The 26,448-nt window shown below is 43.8% G+C and overlaps 1 protein-coding gene across 1 annotated transcript; it reads right to left on the bottom strand.

The window, feature by feature from the left end:
- Positions 1-1,422: 1,422 nt before the first annotated feature.
- boc (BOC cell adhesion associated, oncogene regulated) lies at positions 1,423-26,238 on the bottom strand. Its single transcript, XM_004081272.5, has 18 exons — positions 25,765-26,238; positions 13,820-13,948; positions 11,799-12,071; positions 8,842-8,988; positions 8,164-8,307; positions 7,600-7,893; positions 6,817-7,089; positions 6,465-6,733; positions 6,217-6,382; positions 5,229-5,297; positions 4,731-4,940; positions 4,221-4,396; positions 3,923-4,145; positions 3,635-3,820; positions 3,331-3,542; positions 3,166-3,254; positions 2,842-2,987; positions 1,423-2,459 (listed from the first exon to the last, which is right to left on the bottom strand). Exons 2-18 carry the CDS (start codon positions 13,929-13,931, stop codon positions 2,293-2,295), a joined length of 3,156 nt encoding a protein of 1,051 aa, XP_004081320.1. The 5' UTR covers positions 13,932-13,948; positions 25,765-26,238; the 3' UTR covers positions 1,423-2,292.
- Positions 26,239-26,448: the final 210 nt, after the last annotated feature.

Genomic DNA, 26,448 nt, shown 5'->3' with positions numbered 1-26,448 from the left:
TACAATAGAAATTTTATTACATGCTAGAGGTCCAAATGCTTACACAATAAAAAAAAGCATTTTATTAAAGGATGCAGAACCACACAAACATTGATGTGTCGATACTAACAAAAATCTGATATTGTGGAAACTCCCATTTTCAAGTAATAGGAGTTATGCTTTGTTTCGTAAAGACTTTAAGCACAGATTTGCTTTTATTTTTCCTTTTTTTTAACTTGATTGTTTTTTTGTTTTGTCTCCAAGAGTTTTTAGTAAAATCAGAATTGTTCTGTACTTTGAGAACAAATATTTGGCTTTTTTGCCCCTCCATCTGGTAAGCGTGCCATTGAAATTGATACCAGATTTGTTTGCGTTTCTACATACAAATAGAAAATATGACACTTATTGCAGTCAAACCTTTAACCCTTGTGTTATCCCTTGTGTTGACATTGGGAGCGAGGTCATCTAGACCCACTAGACAGTGCTCTGAACTTTTTTCTTCAATGATTCGTGATCCTCATTGGTGTCCATGGATTACATGAAATCCTCTCCACCTTTGTCATGGTAGGGATAACACGTCAATGGTCATCTTGACCCCATGGGATAGCACAAGGGTTAAATCAAAAACTCAAACAATTTAGCATCTTTAAAAAAATCTTAAAAGTTGTATTTTATTAAAAAAAAAAACTACCATAGCAACATTAATGAAACGTTTAGAGTAAATACAGTTGGGCAAAAAAGTATTTATTCAGTCACTAATTGTGCAAGTTCTCCCACTTAAAAAGATGAGAGAGGCCTATAATTTTCATCATAGCTAACTATGAGAGACAAGATTAAAAAACAATTCCAAAAAATCAAAGAGTCTGATTTTTAATTAATTTATTTGTAAATTATGGTGGATAAGTATTTGGTCACCTACAAACAAGTAAGATTTCTGGTTCTCACAAACCTGTAACGTCTTCTGTAAGAGGATCCTCTGTATTAATTGAACCTGTTTGAACTGGTTATCTATATAAATGACACCTGTTCACAACCTCATACAGTCACACTCCAAACTCTACTATGGCCAAGACCAAACAGCTGTCTAAGGACACCAGAAACCAAATTGTTGACCTGCACCAGGCTGGGAAGACTGAATCTGCAATAGGTAAGCAGCTTGATGTGAAGAAATCAACTGCGGGAGCAATTATTAGGAAATGATAGACATACAAGCACAATGATAATCTCCCTCCATCTGGGCCTGGGTCCTGGAGTGGCCTAGCCAGTCTCCAGATCTCAACCCCATAGAAAACCTTCGGAGTTGAAATTCTGTGTCCCAGCGATAGCACCAAAACATCACTTTTTAAGTGGAAGAACTTGTACAATTGGTGGCTGACCAAATACTTTTTTGCCCCACTGTACACAGAATTAACTTACGTCTTACAAAGACAAATTACACGCAAATCGATTTCATAAGCTTTTATTTACATGCAATAGTGCTCCAGCATGTTCAGCCGCGCGACATGCCTGCACTTTTCAGGGAGTGTAGATTCAAGATGTCCTTCATTTTGATCACAAACGTCTCTGTTGAAGACTAATACTTTTGCGCTGAGCAGTGAAGAAGGAATAATACTGACACTCTTGTCACAGCACCCTCATCCTGACAGTCATTTGGTAACCAGCAAATAGGTAAACATAGAAGTGGCTGCAGTGTAAGTCGAGCTTATCCATGACTGAGTTATTTTCCAGAATCTCTCCCATTCAGTGATTTAAAAAAAAAAAACAGAAAAAAATAAATAACTATACAATATATAATCTCTTGGATGCTACTGAAAAGGTTTATGTTGCATACACTTTGTTAATAGCTTGTTAATGATGAGAAATGCATAATACATTTGTGTTACTGCTATACAAATGACAGTTCATGCGGAGGAAACACAACAGAGATAAGAGCAGGAGAGCACCTCATGATAACCGCATCAGAATGATTAGCGTGGCCCCTTTATTTCTGTTGTGTGTCCAAAAACAAGTACCTAAGGGGATTTTTTTGTTTTGTTTTGTTTTAGGGGGAGCAAAAAGAAAAAAATAGGAGGAGAGAGTCAAAACGGGAAGTGCTGAACTGAGAAGGAGAGATGTTTTAATGCCCCTCCAGGGGAGCAGAGTTTAGTGCCACAACTCCCTTAGTCTGTGAAGTGAGCTGAAAGAGGAATAGTCTTTTTTTCAATATGAAAATAACCATATATACAGTATAATCAGACACCTATGTACAAAGCCATAAATATATAAATATCTGTCATACAAAAATAAATATTTTCTCTTGTTTTTGTCAGTCTTTTATGCGTCTGTAGAGTCAGATGTCCCTTTGCTTTCTGGAGACACTTCATTCAACATGATGTCCTCTTCTTGTATTGTATCTTGGGATTGTTGTGTTCCAGCTGCTGAAGACTGTGCAGAGACGGTTTCTTGATCTTCAAGTGACAGAAGATACAGAGATGCTGGCTCTGGAGGGTAAGAATGGAGGAAATCTTACTCAGGAATATATTTCTTTAGCAGAAACACTTCAAAAACAGACCTCTTCACAACAAGCAAAAAACTATTGACCTACTGGCCGATTTTCTTTAAATATGCAAAAAAAAATAGTCTAACAATGGGGTAAGAAAAAAAGGTCTCATCAAGAATTCTTATTTTAAGAAATAAAAAACTGGTCAGTTTTCTCAAACTAAGATTGATAAGAATTTTTTTCTTGCAAGAAAAAAAAAGACTTTCTTTAAACAAGGTCTTTTACTTTTAGATTCACCTTTTGCTTGGAAAAAAACCCCTTTAAAATCAACTTCCTTATTTGGCTCTTTCTATAGAGATCTTTAGTGCTTGTTCTATACATACTCGGGGCAGACTCCGCTGCTCCGTCTCCACCACACAAGCTGCAGTTGCCTCCCGCTTCCTGTGGGCTGACGAGTTGATGGGAGCATGCCAGGAGCTGATGGGTGGAGCTGTCAGGAAAACAGCATGTCTGCTCGTGATGATCAGGGCTACAAAAATAAAAGGCATATTTAATGATAAAAATGTGAAAGAATCCTGATTTTTTTAGAGGTTTTTTTCTAAAAAATGACAAAACAAAAAGTAATGATATTAAGATGATCTAAAATATACTTTTTTTGTTTCTTAAAGTTTTTGTTTTTAGATAAGAATAATATATCTAAACCACACCTGCTGGAGAGCTGGTAGACAGGCAAATGCCCATTTGATGGTGTCTGTGGCAGCAATGTGTTGCACTCCAATTCACAGTCCACCTCATCCTGTAAAGCAAATTGAAACATTACAAAAATAACTCTAGGAAATTAAAAGTTTGGATTAGTCTGCGATTTCTTATACCTGCTGTATTCCTGGCAGACAGTGTTTTGGGTGTTGAACTTTGCCGTTTTGAGGGAACTCGCCATTAGCCGGGTAAACACCGTGTTGAGCTGCCATGTGGGCGTCCAGCGGACAGTGTCCCACCAGAGCAAGCCCCTGAAGCGGAACCATTGTGTACTGACATGAAGATACCGGAGTCACCACAGCAGGAAAACACAGATCGGATGTTTGTTCTATGGAAAACAGAGAGAAAGGAATCACAAGTGTGACAGGAAAAAGTCTAGACTTTTTTGGAGAGGCTTAAACAGCAGAGAAGGACACGTACTCTGTTTGGCCCACGCTCTCCAGAGGCAAAAAGAGATGAAGACAACAATGATGAAGACGAATGCTCCAAGGACGATACAAACTATGCGGTAGGGCAGGTCGCCGGGTCTAGGCACCAGCCTGCTGGGCGCCGTCTGATCTGGGTCTGGGGACTCTGACGGGACAGGTCTGGGATGGTGGGGCCGAGCTGAGAAAACCAAAAGGTAAGCTAATGAGAGATTCTGCCACGCCCAAATAAAAAAAAGAAATCAATCATCTATACGCCAATGCTGCAGAAGAGTGACCTCACCTTTCGTTTCCAGGATCACCACATTGCCAAATTCGCTTTCTCCCTTCTCGTTGAAACTCTGCATCTTGATATCGTAAGCCGTCTCCGGCTGCAGGTCAGTGATGGAGTGCCAGTAACGGTCCCCCTCCACCACATCCTTCTTGTAGTCACTGTCATTATCACTGTCAGTGGGGCGGTAGTAGATGTAGAAACCGTAGATGGGTGTGTTGTTTACAGGGGTGTACTGTTGAGGGACAAACAGGGAGCTTAAAATAGGATCCTCTTGACAAAAAAGCAGTTCTGTTTTCAGAACACTCACGGTCCATTTCAGAATAATAGTGGTTTCGTTGATTGCTTCGTTGTAAGTGATGTAGGGCCCATCGATGGGACGCTCGTGCGTTCTGCCCCCCACCACCGTGTAGGCCTTTGAGGGCGCACTGGGCGGGCTTGAGCCGATCACGTTCACGGCCACCACCCGAAACTTATAGGATGTACCTGCAGAGGGGGAAAAAAATTAGCTTGACTCGTCTTTCTGGTCAGTCAACTCCCCCCCTCAGTTCTATTTTAAAGGTTGAGTAATGATGTTGTTTTACGTCTTCCTTTTCTGAACAAATGTTTTGTTAATTGTGACCCAGTTATGGTTTTGATGAACGGCAGCAATCACTGGAATGACTAACAACACTCATTATGGTGATAAATTTAAAGACCGTGAGAACGTAATTATGCATGTTATCTTCATTGCAATTATATGGGACATTCTACAACCCCCCCCCCCCTTGGAAAAAAAGGAAAAAAAATAGTTTAAACTGTGTGTGTTTTGTTGACCGACCTTTTTCCAGGCCTGTGATTTCCACGGACAGCCTAGACGGGGGAATGTTCTCCACCGCCGTCACCCAGTCCTCGCCTGCCCTCTTCACCTTCTTGTACTCCACCCGAAATGACTGGATGGGGAAGCCGCGATTGCCACGAGGAATCCAAGTCACATACGCCGAAGTCTCTGTGGCTGTAGAGACCGTGGGCTTATCGGGAGCTTCGGGAGCTGCGGAAGAGGAAGAGGAGGAGGAATGGTGTCAGCCAAACACGGACATAACTCACAGCTGCCGACATCTAAATCTCAGCGAGTCACATCGCATTCACCACTTACTGCTAGCTCATCCTTCAGAGACAGAAATGCAAAAGAGAGTGAGAAGTGTTAGTCAGAAATGTAAGCATACTGTAAGAGGTGGACACTGCTATCCTGTAGACATCTTAATCATTGCTCAGGTGTTATTAGTTTTGGTTAATCAGAGGGTGATCTGTTCCAGCAGGGATGGGGAGGGGGGCTTACGAGAGAGGCTTGGAGAAGGAACAGCCGGAGTCTTAGGTGGATCGATTGCTCCACTGGGACCTTTCCGACCTGGAGACAGGAAAAAACAAAAACACATTTAAGTTTATCCAGAAGAAAACACAATGGTGTTATCTCTGAGCATTTTTCTGCTACTTGGAGAAAACCAACTAACTGTGGATCCACATCTAATAAAAATAAATGGCAACCTTACACAAATGCAAAGCCATATTGAATTTGATGACAGCCGTTCAAAACTGACTTTGGTCTTTGTGTAAGATTTGTTGTCCTATCTTCACACAACAAACTGAGGAGAGTTTCACTCTCAGGAGGGCAAATCAGATGTGTATGGCTCAGAAGGGGCATCCAGTTTCAATGTCAACATACAGATGCAATCAGAGGTCCTGCGGCGCGATTTGACTGTCAGTCACAGTGTGGCAGTTTGATAGCAATGCCTTTTAGACCGCGAAAATTCTGACGCCCATGCTAGTTCAAATATCTGCACTTTGGTGAAGAAATTATGTTACATCAACCAATCAGGGACTGAGCTTTGGCCCATGATGTGTTGCTGATGTGATCAGCGGGTGGAGTCCAAAACCAAGAATCTCTTAATGGTAATGCAACACTGATAAAAGGTTCCTCTCATTTTATTCTTGTTTTTATTTTTTTGCCTCCTTGGACTAATGCAGGACAGCAAGTCCTCAAACTGGGTCACAGAGAGACAGAAGTATTGCTGAAAGTGGCAGTCATTCAGACACAGCTCCTGCAGTCAATGGTGAACCTAGATGGGGAGAGTCTCTGAATTATCCCAGACATGGAGACTTTATTACCAATGCTTTTTCAGAGATCTCTAAAATAAATAAACCTGATCTCACAACATCATTTGTTTCTTCCACGCATTGTATATGAAAACTTTGGACAGTAGCAAATTTGAGCCAGAGGCAGCGGATGCAAATTTGCCCTGCGAATGAACGCAGCATTAGTGTTGTACCTTTTCCCGTCCTGAAGGTCATCATGGCCGGCTGTCCCAGACCGGCGCAGTTCTTAGCGGTCATCTCCACTTCATACAGACTGTCTGGCTGCAGCTTAGCCAGAGTCAGCTTCTGAAGAGAGCCGGAGATACTCCTCGATGTCCAGTCCGCAAGACCGTCTCCCACCTAAAGGAGAAAGAGGTTAACTCAGCACCAAGAAGTAAAAATCATACTCTATCAGTCGCAAAACAAAAGGTGTCAGTTTTACCTTTTTGTATTTAATCACATACTCCAGCACAGGAGGGGTGTGTTCGTGCCGTGGCCTCCAGATGAGATCGTAGTGGTCGGCCTTGCCTGTGCGTGGCTGACTGAGGATGATGGGGGCTTCTGCGGGCACCAGCTGTCCTGTAAGCTCAGAGCAGTCCAGAGGCAGCATGGCCCCAGAGACCCCGGGCTTTATCGGAGGCTGCTCTCTCAGGACTTTGTCTGGACTGAGTGGACGATAGATTGACGGCAGTCGCCCCCGAGACAAAATCCCTACAAAGACATCAATGGCCAAATCTAAATGTCATTAAAAAGAAATCAAATCAGAGAGGTATCACCAGACCTAATCTACTCACCAGTTGATACAGTGATGAGGCGAGCAAAGGCCTGTGCGCTGCCCACGCCATTCTCCACCATACACTGGTACAGGCCTTCATCCTGAGACCCCACGTTGGAAACGCGCAGCTTATTCGAGGTCAGGCGGTGGCGAAGAGATGGGCTGAGCGGTCGGGCATTGTGGAGCCACATCACGGAAGGGGTGGGTTTACCTCTGGCATCGCAGGTGAAACGCACCGTGCTTCCATAGACAACTTCTTGCTGCTGCAGCTCCACTGTCACCCGAGGAGGCTCTGCAAGACGAAGAAACCAAGAGGCTGCAGATGAGCTGACCCCCAATTACCAGACTTACTTTTTAGGCATTGAGTCATCTCAGTTTAAAAAAACAGAGGCGTGCACAAGGATATTTGACACGGGGGGAGGAGGGCAGAGTCAGACAGGCCAGCTAGTTGATGGTTGGCTGCTTGTGAATGAGGGAAAAGACAGAACTCATTAAAGCTACAGCAGCGGGCTGACTTTAATTAGAGCCAGCTGCAGAGAGACAGAGTATTCATACACACACATGCACACGCACACAAAATCACTGTAAAAACAGTCATCCATTACTTAGACACATTCAATCAAGTGCTAGTGTGTAACAGAAATCTCTGTCTCTATGCTTTTGCACACATGCAGTCCTGTCTTATACCAGGAGTCAGAAAGGTTGTAAAACCCATGAAAAAAAAAAAAAAATTGCTCCAAACTGACTCAAATGAACAAATATTTTAGTTAGCAAAAGTGTTTACAGACAACGACCACCTTACCATACACGTGCACATCGTAGCGCACAGTGGCAGGGCTGTCAAAGTTGATGATGTTGCCCGCTTTGCAGATGTAGACGCCAGAGTCTCCTTCATCCACAGCGTCGATTAGCAGGTTGCTGAGCAGGAAGTGTGTGTTGTTGTGGGAGCGCAAGTCATGGTCATCCTTGGTCCACGTCACCTGCGGAGTGGGGATGCCGCTGGCGACGCACTCCAGGACGAGCCGCTGGCCTTTGGTCACCATGATGGAACGCTGCGCCGGCGGGTAAATGATTCGAGCCGCTTCGGAAGTGGAACCTGAAGTAGAGGAGGACGTTACCCAAAATATGAAGCCTGGATGCTCTGACTTTGATGATGAGGAATGCATTCGTGTTAACGTGCGAGCGGGATGAAGATCTCACATGTGCAACACAAGGTTCTGCAGAAACATCAGCGAGTCTTTATGCTCAGTTTTATGATTCAAACTATGATAGAATATCCAAACATGTCAGTTGCAGCTCAAATGTACTTAAAAAAATGTATTATTAATTTACAACAAACAATAAAATAAAGTAGCAAAAGACTCACGGCGTATGCGTAGACGGTCTGTGGATATGGAGGTTTTGACCTCCTGAGTGATGGGGTTGTAAGCAGCACATTTATACGGTCCCTCATCTTCCTGTGTGGCATTAGCGATCTGCAGGTTCCCTGATGGCATGATGAGGTAGTTTCCTACAGATGAGAAATTAGAAGAAAAAAAAGTCAAGGAATTGTTGAGAAAATATTAGGAAACACTGCCCAGAAAAATAAGAGCTGGACAAAAAAAGAAGAATGTATTGTGAAAGACTTTGTAATCCGAGCTCTATCTGCCATTTCAACAGTTGGCTGCGCAGTCAGGAGGAGCCACAGAGTGGCGCTCTTGAGGCTGATTGAGCATGCTCAGCCAACACTGGTCATTTCCTCACAGATAAGCAGCAGATAGCCGTACCTACAGCTCCCAGGCATCATCAACATACCGGCCACAAACCACTGGAGCTTTTCTTCTCTTCCAGGCAACTTGGAAGTAAATACTTTGAAAAATAAACAACCGCATTCCCATGTTTCAACATTCTCCAGATAATAGCCTTATCACCAGTTTTATGAAGACTCAGATAACAGGATTGTAGCATTCCGGTAAATTATGAAGATAATACGGGAATTAGGAGAGCAATGAGGGTGAGATTGGGTATCTTTAGATCCAAATGGACCTCGGCAGCAGAGCACTACCTTTTGACGTTTCCAGCCATTCCTGCTTGACGCTGTAGCGGACCTGCGCCTTGGGTTGACTCTCAGGGAGGTGACACTCAATGACGGCCGTGTTGCCTTCATCCACTTCGATTTCCTGCTGGTCGTCAGGCTCAAAGTCTCGCAGTTCTGAAAAACACAGTAAATTTGTCACATAACTGCAGCTTTATTCAGCATAAATCACATCTGAGTGCTCGAGTACACAGCCAGTTCTCAAGTTTACAAGAAGAAAACCACAATATTCTGAGCAATAATACCACACATGGATAACAACCCTCCCTCCTATCAGCCTGTCTCTGCTGTGTTGCAACCACATTTCCGCTGTGTCGCTAATGTTTTCTCATAAGTCAACTTTCTGCTTATCGATTTAAAAAAAATTAAGTTATTTTTTGTTCATGTCTCTGTGGGAAATATGCTATCCTTAATGTTTGGCAATAAGTCATTAATCCTGCTAACATTATACTGGGATCCAGTTGAGTCTGTGGGAAACGGAGGAGTGGGATTGCCGGGGCCATGTGATCCAACTGCGTCCTGCAGACATGGAGTCTGCGGAGCAGCGACTCTCACCTGACCTCTGACTTCCCCTAAACCCCTCGAATGAGCGGCCCAGAGGCCCGAGCTCCGGGTTAAAGGTGAGAGCGCAGCATCCGATGGGGTTTCAGAGAAAGATATCCAGTTCGGCTTTGAGAGGAAGCAGCAAAACCCTTCTCAAATAGGAGGCCGGAGGGGCCAAAATAAAAACCAAAAAAACCCATTAAAAAAAAAAACCTTAGCAGGAGAGACGTTGTCATTTTCTTAATATGAAGCAGAAGGAAACTGAAATGAGAGTGAGGGAAGAAAAACAGCGAGGGAGAAATTGAAAAATTCGTCATGTAGAAGTCCAAGAGTGAAATGAAAGATAAATAAAACTTCTCCAGGAACGCAATAAACGTCTACCAGCTTTTGTTGATTTACTCTTAGCAAATACAGAGCCTCCATTCTTTCAGGAGGTGCTACAACTGCTGTATTTTTCTTGGAACGGTAGCGCTGTTCAGCACAAAAAGAGAGAAACCGCGCTGCTTTTACATTCGGTCAGCTGATTAGGCTTTGTATACAGATCTAATTCAACAAGCAAAGTTCCGTCATTCTATCCTCCGATAGGGACACCGGAGTAATTTACTCAAAGCACTGATTAATTCACCCGCAAGCTCTGGATCAGTCTCTCTGTCTGCATCTGGAGGAGCGTTGATGGGAGAAACAGGGAAGAAGGGGAGCACGCACACACATGTGCAGACGCCCAACATGACTCCGTCTCAGACTCGGATGCTTGAAAGATGGGAATCCCAGCCAGGACATGTCAAGCTTTAGTGGTGTGTGTAAGAGACTCGTTGGCGCTCCATTTGCTAAATCAATCAGGTGGTGTTTTTACAGACAACCCTCTTCCAAACTCCGCCCTAACACATACACAAGAGTCCCCATGTCCCGCATTCTTCACAACAATGTGTGTGCGATCTCCGTCTGCGTGGGACGTGCGCCTCTCAGGTGCGCACTTTGTGTGTCCCACGCGGACGGGGAACGGATTGAACACATAAAGCCGAGCACTGGGGCAGCACGCCGCTTCAAGGAAGATGACGCATTCATCATCTTTATGTGCAGCAGTAGGAGAGCCCAGCTCGAGAGCCTTATTCCAAATCGTGGCGAGTCTGTGCAGCTACGATACGCAGGAGGGCAACTGTCAGTGCGGGAATTCAAGCAGGAAGCTTTTTTAACTCGGTGCCAAAAAAGCGCAGATACTTCACAGTCAGATAGTGTGGAGGGGCTTTGATCAACATATCCCCCGATCGTGAAACGCAAGCACGTACACACTCCCAGCGGAGTGATTCCTTAGGCAATTTCAGGGTGGCCGGAGAGAAACCATTATTAAATCAAAGATGTTTTTTAAAGAAGAGGAGCATTTTGTTATCTCAGCATGCCTCTCTGCCCAATGGGCGGGAAAAATGGAGACGGCAAAAAAGAAGTCGAGAGAAAGTGAAGGGAAAAAAATGATGTGAGTGCGAGGTTACGCAGGGCCTGAAGGAGAATGTGACATCACGTCTCATCTTGTGGGGGGGGATCTTGTCCCAACTGGCCTAAAAACACCTCCAGCTCCTCCGGTGAAGAAAGCCTCATACATCAATCAAATCACTGCGTGTAAAACAATACTGTCAACAGACGCTTTTTTCTCACCTAATGGCATGTTCTGCTGTTGCCTCCACCCATACACTCTATCCACCCCCACGCAGACACACAACACCCTTATCTCCCCCTCAGCCCTCTACCCAATAATGGGGTCGTAATTTTTGGCAGGCCCTGCTGTCGGGCCCTAAGGATTGGAATGTGGTGTTGTGGGGAGCAGAGGGGCCAATGTAGGTGGCGAAGGGGTGGTGTCCTTCCTTCCCCGCTCATGCTGGCCTCCGGCCCTTGGGTCTACTCCATTCCTGGAGCTCAGGTTTCACGGTTTCGGGCCCCCCTTTCAGTCCCTTGATGCGTATCAAGTATAACAGACAGAGCAGCAAAGCTCTAAAAGTGTCAGCATGAGGAGTCGTCGATATGAACTCTATTAGACCGACAAGACGCAGCAGAAAAATTGCTGTTTTGTTTGTCTGCAAGCACTAATTGCTTATTGCACTTCCCAGTAATGTGCAGCAGATTCTCACTGCAGGAACCAAAACTGTAGCTGGTCTGGGCCTTTTGTGAAATTATATTCAGACTAACCGCAAGCAGTGGAAAATTACAAGGTTTACAGTGTTGTATTGGTAAAGAGTCGAAGCAAACAAATACCACCCCTTCATTGTCTTTGTTCCCCTTGAGGAAAATGAAACCAAGTCGCTCTTTGGATCTCCTGACAAACCAGCGAAGGCTTTAAAGAGGTCTGTGTGTTTGTGTTTACTTGTCACAGCTTTGTGTGGGTGGCTACTCACTGGCAGCGGTGACGTTTGCAGGAACACTGGCCAAAGCTCCGGCACCGGTGCTGGCCACACACTGGTATCTGCCCAGCGTTAGGTTGGAGAGAGCGGGGATGAACAGGCTGTTGTGGCCAACCACTACGCCCAGGTCTCCGTTCGCCAACGGCTCGCCGTTGAGGCGCCAGCTGACTTTGGCGGAGGCAGGTCTGGCGCTGCAGTGTAAGGTGACGCCGCCTCCTAACTTCTGCACCACAGACTGAGGCTCTTCGTCGAAAAATGGCACTTCATCTGAGGAGGAGAGTTACAGTTAGACAGCTTAATAATTAAAAGGATCTTTACTGTATCGCTATTTTATGACCTAAGTACAAGAATCTAATGATTCTATCTTAACAACTTTCCATGAAACTAAGCTCTCTTTCATAATCAATCAAAAGGGTAGATGGCACCTAATTATTTACACTTTTATTTGGTTTAGTCTTCTTTCACACTGCACTGGATGGGAACACTTCCCCCTGAAAATGCCCTGTAGTTACAGCACCATCTCATTCGGGGGTGCTATTACCCCAAAATAACCGCTGACCAAAAAAATAGTCACAAACTTTCTGCATTCCTTTGATTTTCTTTTTTTTAATCTTTTTTTTTTAATGAATTTACATGTATCCAACAGTCTGATCAACTGTTTGATAGTTGATCAGAGGTGAAATTTAGACCACTGTACGATGATATGAGGAAAACTCACAATATGCAATATTAGGGATCAATTTTGCGATGATAATATAACTTGTGATACATGAACAAATAACAAAACAGCTAAATACGGTACATAATCTCCATTTAACTGCAACAGCTTAATTTAAATAAGAGTCAACATAACTTAATTTATACTCCAAATGACCTTTGTCTACATAACAGAACATCTAACATAATAGGAGTCCACCCGATTGGTCAGCAACGTGAAGGGCTCCATCTGATTGGTCAAATCCATAAAGTGATTTATTTGATTCGTTAAATACTTCAAACTGCCATAAGATTGTTTGAGCACATCTAAGGTTACCATTTATTGCAATTTTTGGCGACTTCTGCGATATGCGTATTGCACAGTCTGATATCGCGATAACGATAAATTTGCGATTTATTGTGCAGGCCTAGACCACTGGATGTTTTATTTTCATTTTCTTTACATAGTAAAAGGCCAACAAATGTTCATAAAAGAAGATAAAAGATACAAATAAATCCCTAGTCATGGATCGACAGTTTAACACCAAAGCTTTAGCCCCAGTGTTGACATTCTTTCGACTACTGTAACTCTTCAACCGTTTACGCAGTTCCAGCGGATTCTGAAGCGCAGAAAAACAGCCTTGTGCTGACATGCAACACTCTACAGTTGTGAAGGGCTTACACAATCACCGCAAATCAGCTGATTCTTCCGCGGAGAAAAGCGGCTTTGCGCCAATCGTGATGTGTTGCATTTTGCTGCAAAGCGTTATGAAAAGCCGTGTTTATGTTGATTGTGTAAACGGTCGGAGAGTCAAAGAGTGTGTGTGATTTAGGCGTCATTGGTGACAACTGCTGTCTTAAAGGGATGAAGAAATATGTTGCACAAATTCGTCTAAAGCAAATTTATCTCCTAAATCCTTTATTTCAATGAGTTCATTAATGAATTAATTGGTACATTACAGCAATTCCCCAAACAAGGCTTCTATTCTTTTCCAGTTCACCCACGGTGCATCTGCAGCTATGGCTCATCCAAACAGCTCACTTCTTCAAATTTATTTCAAACAAACTGCAGAGACTGCTGCCAGACATCCAAACACTTCGCTTTCTGTGTTGGACCCACATTATATTGACCCTGGCAGGATTTATTCTGCTCCAGGTGTCCACAAAAATTGATTAAAAAAAAGGCCCTTTTTGACGCCAAGACTTTTTTTTTTAATCAGACTTTCAAATATATGGGGGGAAAATGGCCATAAAACTAGAAAATACAATTTAAAAAGACAATTATGGCATGAATCTGGTATGTTGTGATGTCTACTCACCAGTGGGTGAAGCGCCACCCTGCAGGCAGAGCAACAGTACTGCACCCAGTGCAAAAACCACTGTAGTCCTTTTCTTTCTCATCCACGGAGTCCAGTAGCGCTTTCCAGACATCTTCCATTCACTAACCCCTGAAAAACACAACAGAACACGGTTAGAGAGTCATTACCATGTTTGGCGCTCTCAAAACAAACAGCACCAGCGAGGTTGTGCTGACTGACTCAAAGAAAAACAGCGAAACTTGAAGGGATGACAAAACTGTCCAAACTCAACTTGAAAGCCTGCAACTTTCAGCCGAGAGGTGAGAGCCAGAGTCACAGGAGCCCCTCGCCATCTGCTTTAATCCAGCATGCATGCACACGAGCGCAAACAGACCGCCATTAACGCAACCCAGGTGAGGTGACGCGCTCTGCAGCACCCTCAGCAGCCAAACCCCTGGCACAAACAAAGCCTTTCTTTTCTCTCAGCCCCCATCTCCCCACAGAACTGATCCCCTCTGCCTACATCCGCACCCATCAAAGGGGCGCCCTCATTCTGCGGGCCGCAACCTGAGCCCTCCGCTTTCCCGCTCAGGTGTAACTGATACAGGTACAGAGAGGAAAAGAGGAAGGGGGAGAAGAAGAGGTTGTATTCAAGACATGGGACAAAGAGTACAACCGAGGGGGGGGAGTGGATATCACAGCAGAGAGGAGAGGAGCTCCTTTGTAGGAGAAGACGATGGTCAGAATATTAACAGTTAATGCAGAGAGGGGGAGTTTTTCTTTCCTTCGTCTCTCGCCGCCAAGTTTCCCGAATTCTTTCCTGTCAGGTTAAACTAACAACTTCCCTTCAGGATGGGGAGGACGGTTCTGCAAATTCTGAACCCCCCACTTTTCTCTCACGCACGCCGGGCCTGTCACTGCTCAACTGTCCTGCATGGACTGTGGTGTAAATGTGGAACCAGAACACAGCTTTTTCACAGACATGTTTGTCCTGACCCGATTATGGCTCAGAGGAATGATTAATGCAGCGCCCTCGCATGCACATAAACACACACACACACAGGAGGGCTGAAGCAGGACAGAAAGAGAATGGAAACTCTTACAGCGCACCTTCATCATCTAATAGCAGCAGTAAAATTTGTTTAGCTGCCTGGCACAGTTATTGAAAATGAGTAAAGGAGTAGGCTAATGGAAAAACGTCTGCAACTGTGAAACAAGACCACACATCGCTGTACCACATTTTAATTGCATTTATGATTGCATAAACAGTTTAGATGATGAATTCTGAAGACATTAAAGCAATTCTTGCTTAAAAACCCAACATAGGGATAACTAATTGGATCAATTGAAAAGAGCCTGCTTTGAAAAAAAAAAAGGGGGGGGGGGGTTCTGATCAGTTCAGAAGCTGGAAATACAAGGAGGGAAGAAAACTTGGAATATTGGACGGAGTCACACAGACACAAGCCAGCAGAGACCGGTCTCACGTTGAGTATCTCTGCCAATCAATCCTAGAAAGATTCTGCAGCACGCCAATATGCATTTAACCAGAGGAGAGCAGGGAACCTGAGATGTGTAGCTCATAGGGAGGCTTTTACCAGGAGTATATCCTAGGGATAAACTAAACAATCAGCAGAGCTGAAGCAGCTTTTATTTATTTTTGCCATTTATGACTAAAAAAAAGGGAGCTTTTTAACCATTCAGGCTGATAAATATCCCAAATCTCCAATTCAGGACAAAAAAAAAATCTGTGCAAGCTGAAGCCAAAAGTAACAGTCCCAAAAGCCAAAACAAAGGGCTTGAATACACAAAACACACCCATCCACAGTCAAGAAGGATCTTTTTTTTTAATAGACTTTAAGTTCTTTAATGTTTACGTCTTCTACTTTTCTTAGTCCGTTTACAAACTCGCAGAGATAGCATGATTAAGTTGCAAACTGTGGATATCAGCTCTAGCAGGAGCCTTGCAGACATGTACAGTTTGATTTACTCCCTGGTCTAAACAGACTGGCCTATCAGTAGCGGGCCCACACTGTAAACAAACAGTCGGCTTGTGGGGTTCCAGGAGCCGAAGAGCTGAAGGTCTGTGGCTTTTGTGGCTGCTTGACGTATGGACACAACCCAGGACAGCTGCCCGTAAAAAACACACGTGTGCCCAAACACCTGTCTCCAACTGCGAGAGTCGCTACCCATAAACCACACCAGTCGGTCAGTGCTACCTCATACCTGTCCGGTTCTGCAAAGCACACAGGAGGAATAGATAAGGAGAGAGGTTGTATGAGCTTGCCCCCGTCATGCATCATTTATCCCTAAAAAACAGCTTTACTCCTCCAAACCTGTCTGCCTGATTCATTGGTCAGCCGGGTCCTGTTTGCTTTGCAGACACGCTGCCTCAAGATGAAAAGTTGGCCTGACATCTACGTCTAACTTTTTCCATCCATCCTGCCCGGAGAAGCCACAGGAGTAGAGAGAAGAGCCTCCCACGCATCAGCGAGGCTGATAAAAAACAGAGCAGCAACAAGACAGCCACCCTAAATTGCCAGAGGCCGGTGTGTCTGTGTGCGAACTTGAAACCCTGCGGAAATCTTTTAGGCATTCCAAATCTGGCAGTACTTCAGCCTCCTCATAACTTCATAATCTTTTTTACTTAGATTAAACTTTTGTTACAATAAAAAAACAAGAAAAACTGTTTTTTTTATTTTCTAAGATGCTTTATTAACTTTTGGGGAATAAAAGATGCTTTTTGACTTTTGTGTCACACAACATTTGAAAAAAAGGATGTTATAAATGTTAGAAGGCTAGAAGCGTCCATTAAAGATCCACTCTGATGAAAATTGTATTTTGGGTGTCTTCAACATGTTTTTGAGCTATTTTTCTAATGATGGAGGACATATATGAAGAAAAATAAGCTCAAAATTGCATTTCTGGGTATTTCTTTATCATTCTGAATCAGGAGCAGATAAAAAAATGCTGTTCGAAAAGAGCTTTTTTGTGATGCAGAAAATACACTGGGCGGGCCACAAGCTCCCTGTTCTTAGTTCTCAGCAACAGGGAGGGGAAGGGGAGGCGGGATCGCTCCAACAATCCCCACCTACAGGTGTGAACTTCTAATCAACTACTGCCGCTCTGCAGAAACTATGTCCTATGTTTTTTTTTTTCATTTTGGCTAAAAACAGCATAATCATAAAGAGCCATAGATAATCGGTGTGGGACTTTAAGTCACGGGAACCTTTTAAAAGCTTCTTGAATGTTTGAGAAATTAAAAAACAAGTTCAGTACAAAGTATTTAGTCAGCTAAACCTTTGGAGTTTAGGGATTTGTGCTTAGTGCACATCCTTCAAAGGATAACTGTAGTCTCAGTGGCTTAATTAAATGGTCTCGATGGAGAGGCTTGAAACCATCTTGGCTTCCCTTTTCTTGTGGTCCCTTCTTTGGGAACTTAAGACTTGTTCGGAACGACCTGTGACTTGACCTGGATCCAGCTCAAAGACGGCCCCACAGACCTGAACGCAGGTGTTTGGGGTGTATCTGAGGTCTCCCTGGAATGGCAGTGAGGAAGGAACAGCAAACATGAGGTTGTGTTGGTTGTGTGCAGGCATGCAGTGCGAGTGTCGATGCGCAGCGAGCGAGAGTCACTTGACAGAAGTTTATTGTGAGCGTGTAAAAGTAAAGACACCAAAGCCCCTGTCTTTTCGGGCCACTGCTAGTCCCATTGTCTCCCTGTGTCCGTGGATAAATTCATTTTGACAACCCTGCTAATTGGATAAAACTAGGATGGAGCCTCCTCCCCGAGCTCTCACATTCCATCTGCTTTCTGGCACGGAGAAGACACACAAGAGGGAGGACGTGGTGGAGGGCTCGCAGGGCAGCAACTCCTTCAGAGGAGCTGAGCTGTTGAATATTTATCACCTCCCCAAATTCCCCTCTTCGCTGCCCTCCCTCCAGTTTTACGTCTTTTTACACCCCCCTCCCTCAATCAAGGCCCTCCAAACACCACAAAGCCCCCCCTTTAGATAAACACATGTGGTGTCAAGTGTGAGGAGTGCCGGGGGTTCAACTGCCCCGCTCCAGCCCGAAGCCCACAATGCTGTGCCGCATAGCTGCCATGCGGGAGGCCGGTTGCCCCTGGCGACGCTAACAGGCAGAACGCACCTTAATAGAGTGGAGAGTCATTGTAAAGCAGTGAGCCGCTGCACGGACAAAGACCCCGCAGACCCTTGGAGAAAAGGGAGACGCTACTCTGAAGGGCCCGGGGAAGAGCTGATGGGCCCTGCTCAATGACCAGAGAGAAGAGGGGGGGGGCTCAATGACCAAGAGGTTTGGGAGAAGAGAGCTTGTGGAGGCAAGGGGGGAGAAGGCCTTTATAGATTGATGTGAGATGAGCGACTGGGGTTTGTGCCGGGAGCTGGAGGAGGCGGGAGTGAAGAGTTGACTGTGAAAGCTGAACAGCGACTCAGATTAATAAAGAGGATGTCAACTGGCAGGCGAGCAGGAGGAGAGAGCAGAGCCTCCTCACCGAGGGGAGTGTTTGGGAGAGCGCCCCTGAATGTTCCAACACATTTTGCCCTCACTCCGTCAATCTGCTGGATGGCCTCTTGGCCTGGCTTAGGGGTTTTCTGCTGAGTGGAGCTGGATGAGGACAGAGCTGAGGCTGCTTCACTAACCACATCCACTTCACTATGCCAGCATCAGCAGCACAACACAGCATCCAGACGTCAAAGAAACTATTTTACCTGGAGGTTGCCAAATATTCAACAATACTGAGCACATTTGAAGTTTTGTTTTGGTCAATTTAAAAATTCAAGACCTAAAGGTGTTTATTTTTGGATCAATATATTTGAGAAAAATATCCTTCAGATTTTTAACTCTAAAAATGTAAAAAGCATCAACATCCAGAATCGGAAGTCCTCAACCAGAACTGGAGGTCCCCCCATATCCCTCAAAACTGGCAACCTGGACAGTTACAGTTTTTCCCATTTAAGCTTTAATAAAAATAAATTCTGTAATTCTGAACTCTTTTGGGTTAGGGCAACTTGCATAATTTCCGCTTCCGGCTGATGATGTCAGGCGCCATCTTGTCTGCAGCCAGGTCCCTCTTGATTTTTGACTAAAGTTTGTGTCCTTAAGCTGTAACATCATCATATGACGCTGGTTCACAACCTTTACCAACTGTTTTTAGGATGGGCAAAAGCAGCCGACACACTGCACTCAGAATTCCTTACAAAATAATAGAAATCTCTTAGATTTGCTCCAAACCAGTAGTTCTACTAATTATTTTTTTCTATATAAGTGACACCTAGTGGCCGTGTTGGAAAATGCATGAGAAATCAACATAACAGCAGAAAAATATTGGGAAATTTAACCTGAACCCTTATTTTTTCCATCAGCAATCATCAATCTATTATAAAATAAACAGAATAGAGAGTGAACGCCAAACCTTAGTCCTAAATTACAACAAAGCAAAACTCCAAAATATATTGGAGTGGGAGTTTTTGAAAATGGTAAAACTATTAAGCAGAGAAAACACTATTACACAAGAAGATTGTCAATAACTAATACAAATTTAAGGAAAACAGGTAATTAAAAAGAAATGAAGATTTTATTCCCTCTATGAGTACAACAGCTGAATTGGAGATGTATGCAAAACTAAAACACGGTGCACAGTTCAGTTCACCAGGAAATGTTCAAAAATGCAATTCAGAGAAAAAATATTGACACCTTTATATTTACTGAAATGCAATTAAAACTAGTAGTTACTTTTGCTAAATATCCATGATAACAATTTACTGTTTCAGAGTCAAAATGGACAGAATTCTCTATGGAGAAAGTCAGCATCCGCTTAGGTTGACAGGGACAGTCTCAGGACCTTTCAGTTCTACTTTAAACACTTAAAAATCTTGGCACACAGCAGCTCTCACACTGAACAAGAAGAGAGACTATTTGTCCGAAAATCCCGCTTAACAGGTGGAGAGTGGACCGATCCCAACCCTCCTCTCAAAACATCACTAGTTCTCATGCCATAAAATCACACATCAAAAGCATCTAAGCATCCTTAACGAGGCTGAGAATCCAAACCCCCCCCCCCCATCCCTCCCTCATAATACTCTCCCACACAAACACACACACGCACACAAGTATTAACGAGCTCCAAGCCCTCCTTCAAACTCCCCGAAACCCCGGCACTAACGAGCTACAGAGCGTCTCGAGGATTAACAAGAGGGATCTGGACAGGCCTGCCATCTAGAGGGGGGGGGGGGGGGGGTCTAATCAATTAGGCACCATGGCATTTGCATAATTTAGATAACGAAGCTGAATTAACCACAGAGAGCTAATTATGGTGAACACATCCACCCACATTCCTTCCTTGGGATGCCATCCACCTGGCCATGGGAACAGAACCGGATCACTGAGGCCGTTGGGGGAAAGAGGAGCACCTGAGAAGATGGGAGGATGGAGGGAGAGGGATGAAAGGATAAAAGGCATGAAACCAAAGAAAAGGAAAAAGGCAATTGGGATCGGGTTTAGTTGATGGAAGGAAAAAGGCAAAGAAGAAAAAACTAAGAAAGATAAAGACCATTTTAAGAGTTGTTGACTGGAAGGGAACTTTTCATCATCCGTGAGAGTAAATTCAGATTTATTTGAGTTGTCTTGACTAAAATGAAAACAAAGATTTAAGCATGAAATATTGATATTGGCATTTTAGCATAAATTCAATATCATGCATAAGTTAGTGACTGGCAGAAAAATAATGGATTTAAGTCTTTAAAGTTCCACCTCAATCAAAGCGTTCCCAGTGGACTGTAAATTATTAGGAATTACGAGGAAAACAAAGACGTACATGGAGTTATTTGTATGTAAGTGAATGCATCAGAATTGAGTGGAGTATGGATCTTGTGGCCTGCCGATTGTAGATTTTAAGTAACAACTAAGCTCTTTAAAACACCTTTTTTGTCTGCTTCTGATTCACAAAAATTTGAATAAAGGAATACTCAGAAATACAAATTTAGGTTTACTTTTTCTATATATATATATGCCCTCCATCATGAGAAAAAATGCTACAAGAATGTATAAAAAACACCAAAATAACTATCTTTATTGGAGGAGGTCCTTTAAATGTCCTACTAAAAGAGGAAAACGTTGATTTCGACTCTTTTATAGGAAGTCATTGCCATGGCAACATTAGCAACATTAAATATTTGCATGTTAAATGGATTTCTATACACCAAGCAGTTCTGTTAGGTTAAAAGATTTCCATAGATTGTCTGGAAAACCAATATTTAGGATTTCCGAAAGCCTGTAAACTTTAAAGACGCACTCACATTAGCACCGTTACATATTTCGTCAACCCACAACCATGCTTTGACCGCACACACACACACACACACACACACACACACACACATTAAAGCAGGCAATCCCACAAAGTCCTGTAAGATTGTGAAAGTATACTCACAAAGGCACAGAAATATGCAGACCTCAGGAAGTTTTTCCAAAACAGATGCCAACAGGTTTGAAAACCGGCTACCACTCTCCCCCCCCCCCTTCCCCCCCTAACTAAAGAGAATGAATACCGTACATGTACCACAGCTTTTACCCATGCCAACATATATACTGTATACTACTGCCTCTTGTGTGTTAACTGGGAGGGAGGGTTGAGACCCGGGGATATGTGTGTGGGGTGGGTTAAAGGGGCCCCCAAACTCTTTTGGCAGCCCATGCATCAGAGTGAATGGAACCAATTATAAATCAAGAGCAATTTCTCCCCATTATTCAGCAGGAACCCAGAGGAAAAAAATAAAAGCGGGGGGAGCAGGAGGCTACCTGGCCCTGCAACTCTCAGTGGGAGCTGATGGGGGGGGGGGGGGGCAAAGCAAGTGGAAGATTATAAGAAAAACAGACATAAGAAGGCATTTGGAAAAAAAGGAGATAAGGCAGACAGGAAGAGAAATGATGGAATGAAGATAGGCTGTAAACCGAAATAGAACAGCCAAAAGGGGAGTAATAGCAAAAACAGAGGCGAGAAAGGCAGGAAATTGAACCGAGAGGCCGTGGGGCGTCAGGCATGTTCAAGTTGGAGCTCCAGCTGCTGGTTTGAAGTGAAAGCTGCTGGGTATGAAAGTTTCTTAAGAGAAGAAACAGCTGGCGGAGGCCGCTTTCAAAGGGAGCAATCAGTCTGAGGAGCTGGACTTGTGACACATTGCACAGCTACCATTTGCCCTGTCACTCACAGCCACAGATGTGCATGATCCTGCCATGAATTATCATAAAATAAGACTTCATGGTGATATGACTTGGACGGCAAACAGAGACGCTCTGTTGATGGAAAATTCCAGCTCTGATAACCTCAGGGGCCTAATAACGTACTAATCAGGTGCCCAGTGATTTATTCTGTTGAATCCTGTCTTCTGCTGCCAGTCTGGCATTCTTCAATGATTAGTTTTCTCTCTTGAGTGAAACATAATAAATCTGATTACTGGTTCCAGCCCTGGAACACGACCCAGATTCCCTGACACGTCTTTTGACTGCCATTATTGTTTCTCTCACACATGTTGGAGAACAAAACCAATGTGCAGTCAGAAAACACTGCAGGACGGTTTGTAGCCACACATAAAACCAGCCACAATGAGTTAATTTTTTTATTTTATTTTTTACAAGCATGAGGGGATGGATAAAGGCTAGAAAAAAAATCAGAATGCAATCTTTAGCCTGCAAACGAATGATCTATTAGAGCATCGGGGTTGCCTTTGGCTCAGGAAAACAACCCCTAATCTTGTCCAAATTTGCTCTGCACACGCGAGACTATTTGTCGACACACACTTCACTCTCCTACTCCACTCTGGAGTTGATAAATGACCTAATGATGCTCAGAAAGTCTGCATGTCTGAACGAAAGGGAGGTAAGTAAGGAAGGCTGGAGGAACTCCATTATCCAATCAGCAGCTTCTTAAGTTTTAATTCATGGAACAAATCAATCCAGTTGCTTCAGATAACTCCTATTAGCTGGCAAAACATGTTGGTGAAAGCACTGAATTTATTTCATTTATCCATTAAACACTTTGCTTCTGAACTTTCTCCTTTAGTTTTTCCCAGTTTTGGGGGGGCATACTGCATTCCTCTGTTTTCCTCCTGGGAGGATCAGGGGAAGAGAGGTATGCGGCCCCCGGGGAGGGGGTTTGGACCCTGGCCACCTGCCAATCCAGGTGGCCCTCTTTGGTTCTCCGATGTCTGACTGGACACAGAAACTCCCCATAGGGGCACGACAGCCCAAGCTCCGGCCTCCAATCTGTCAACGCCAGAGGGCTAATGCATCGTATGTCAACACACCCATAACGTCCAACGCTGGAAAATAAAGCAAGCTTATTTGGTGACCTGTTTTTTTTTTTGTGTCAAAGTCTGTCAACTCCAAAAAACTAAAAGTGCATGATATCATGAAGTAGCTTTACAAATTTGAGCTCATGGAAATATTCCAAAATCACACAGATGAGGCCACTCATGGACCCAAATGACAAGTGATGCATTCCAGCTCAGAGAGATGATCTTGATTTGACAACACACACATTTGCAGCCAAGACTCTCAGATTCTGTCTGCAGGCTGTTATGACTGCATGAGTCTACCCGCTGTCAGAGAGATGAAAGCGTGCCCTCAGGAAGGAGGTTTTTTTTTCTTCCTTTGTCAATTAACGCCAATGTTACACCCACTACAATAACAATGCTGCTTTCCAGCCCCACAGTCATAACTGTTGCCTTTCTATAAGCGAGACTCAAGCAACAACTGGAGACCTTATGAATCTGCTGGCTGTTTCTAATCATTGAAAGAACCCAGCAGAATTTGATTTACTCCCATATGTAGAGTAAGTTCCTTCATCTTTCTTTTAACCTTCAACTTTTTTATCATTTAAATAGAAAACTCTCCTTTTTTTGGCTGAGGACCCAAAAACACACTGTAGTTTCTTTATTGGCTATGATATAAGTGAAAATTCAGCCCCTTTAGGAAAATGGAAAAAAAAAAAAAAATCCAAGTAGCCATAAGAAAGACACTGGAAAATGTGCTCAGTCTGCCTGGCCGATCATTAGGATCAATGAAATTTAATTTCAGAGCTCTGTTTTAAAGGTCCTGCTGGCAAATGTCACACCAGACTAGAACGAAAATACTATAAAAGCAGCTTCCTGTCATGATCTGCAGGATCTCAGTAATAGCCCCAAAACGCCTCGCAGGGTTTTTCAGTAATTGAATACACTCTTGTCAGTCAAACCTCTTGCAATCTTAACCCTTTGGCAAAAAAGTTTCTATGATCCTGAAGAAGGTCTAAATGTGAAACTTGGTTTTAATTCTTAACTGAGTCCAATTTGAGTGAATAATATTTCTGAATATGTGATACTAGTTGACTAAAGCTGCGAAAAATGATCAAAGTCCCTGATGGTGCCGTTTAAGAAAGAGCTGAACAGCTGAACAAAACGTGATTAATCTTCACATTTGAGAAACTTGAACTTTCAAATCGATTGTTTGAAAAAGTCTGGGAAAATCACAGTGTTTATATATACGTAAGAAAAGGTGCACTTTTTTTTAACATTTCCTAACCTCAGTTAGTTTGGACTCAGCTTTAAACAGGGACATTACTTAACATCCAATTTGCCAATAAACTTGTGGTTTTCAACCCTTCATGTAATTAAAAGAGGCCAAAGCTGAGTGAGAAACAAGGAGATAATCAGACTGGAATCATTTAGTTGAACTTTGATCCGCCCGCCTGTCAAAGATGATTAACAAAAACAACAACCGAACAACAAGGCTCCTTCTTACTGAGACCAATTAATTCGCATATAGGCTGTGCGCCTAATTGGGGGAGGCCAAGGCCATTCGTTTCGACTTTTAATCCAAGTGACATTGATTCAGCGAGAACAATCAGCTCCTCTTGTCTGATGCCATGTCTGTCACTGAATTGCTGAGGTTCCTTCATGCGAGGAGGCAGCGGAGGCTAAATGTAATCCAAATCACTAAACAACACCTGGGGTTGGAAACTTGAGCCCCAACGGCTGTTCCTGCAGGCCTCCTCCAAGAGGATACCCGGCCAACTCTCATTAACAGCCAAGGGACTGGCAAGCAGGCATCCCCTCGAAAGAGAATGACTTACATACTTCTCTGTAAGGATGCTCCTGCAGCTGTCACTTTAATGGGCACAATCTGACCCCAAACCTTCAGTTTGGGGCAATGGGGGTGTTATAAGGTAGCTCTGTGTGGATAGAAACTTAACAACAAACACTGCCAATATCTTAATCATGTATTTTTAGATGCAAAATATTTTTAAAAGCCTTACAAAAACAGACTAACTTATCTTTGTTGTGCTCCCCCATTATCCTATGGAGCATGTCAACCTTCTCCTACCCTATGGGAGCAGCTATAGGCTGAGGCCTGTAAAACCCGGAGGCATCATCCCCTTTAGAGGCATTAAAACGTCTATAATCCCAGCTAGTAGTCTCTGCGGCTTTACGCACGGCTCCAAACACTCACTTATAGCCCGTTGACCTGTAGCAGATCTCAGATACGTGCGGGAGATTAAGGAAAAGTTTGGGGAAATATGGACTAAGAGTTCATCCAATCAGCAGCAGGCTAAGTCCGACAACAAAGTTAACTCTTCTTATAACAAACAGCCGAAAACGCGGAGCAGAACGCGCGATTTGCGTTCAAAACCCAGCGCGAGTATGCGTAAAACTGAACTTTTACAGCTTAAAGTGGAAGAAAAAGAGGAAAAATAAGGAAAAACAACTGCGGTTTTCGGAGTCAGCCGTATGACTATGAACTGAATGTTAATCCCTTTATTACCACTAAAATAGTCATGGAAACGTTCAGATGACCAGCAAACAGGCACCAACGTGAACGTGAAGCGTGGATGCATAATCGTGTATTAGAATAAAATACAAGAATGACTGAGTAAAGCGCCGCAACAACGAGACGTGCGTAAAAGTTCAACTCACCAAAGGCTCGCTCTTCTTCGCACGCTCTTCCTCTCGCCTCTCTTCTTCTCCTCCAAACTTTGTTTTCGCTTCTGGTTTCTCCCTCTAAAGCCTCGCTGCTTTAGTAATTTACTGCGATGCCACCGACATTTTCTTCGGCTCCTCAACTTCTCACATTGAAAGGCCGTTTTTGGATGACTGAGCTCTCAAACAATTCTCCCTTTTGCGAAGCCTTTTTGGGTCCTCCCACTTCCCAAGGAGGAGGAGGGATCTGAACAAAAGGGACTGGCTCCCAAAATCCCAGAGCTGGGAACTGTCAACAGTTTTGAGCCGTTTTCCTCCTTCAAGAAGACTTTTTGGGAGATACCTTTTTTCCACAAATTAGAGTTTCAGATCCAAAACTGACACTTCAAAAAGTTCCTGAAACTAAAATTCCTCTGAACTGATTGGATCTGGAGGAGAAAAGTGCGCCCCCTCCCCCTCCCCCGACTCTGTTCCCCTTGATTTGGTATGCACTGGTCCCCACAGGAGTTTGTATTGACCCCCGTCCATTGAGGTCTGCAGGCCCTCCAGCGCAGCTGTGCGTCGTGCTGTTGTGGTTGGGACCGACCCAGTCAGGACCACAGCACAACCACCACAGCTTGGACCCCCCCCCCCAATATAGGACACCCTGGAATTCTCTTCACTTCAATCGGCACATTTTAA

The sequence above is a fragment of the Oryzias latipes genome, chromosome 20 (genome assembly GCF_053564925.1).
Source record: "Oryzias latipes strain Hd-rR chromosome 20, Olatipes_Hd-rR_3.1".
Lineage (NCBI taxonomy): Eukaryota > Metazoa > Chordata > Actinopteri > Beloniformes > Adrianichthyidae > Oryzias > Oryzias latipes.
This window is presented reverse-complemented; position numbering and strand designations above follow the sequence as displayed.

Bases quoted from the DNA above. Each gene is read 5' to 3' on its own strand.
- boc (XM_004081272.5), bottom strand. From the start codon at position 13,931: ATGTCTGGAAAGCGCTACTGGACTCCGTGGATGAGAAAGAAAAGGACT. The intron at 7,894-8,163 runs GTGAGTCTTTTG...CCTCTACTTCAG, and splicing joins AGACCGTCTACGCATACGCC to GTTCCACTTCCGAAGCGGCT. The intron at 4,146-4,220 runs GTGAGTGTTCTG...GTCCCTCAACAG, and splicing joins CTATTATTCTGAAATGGACC to TACACCCCTGTAAACAACAC.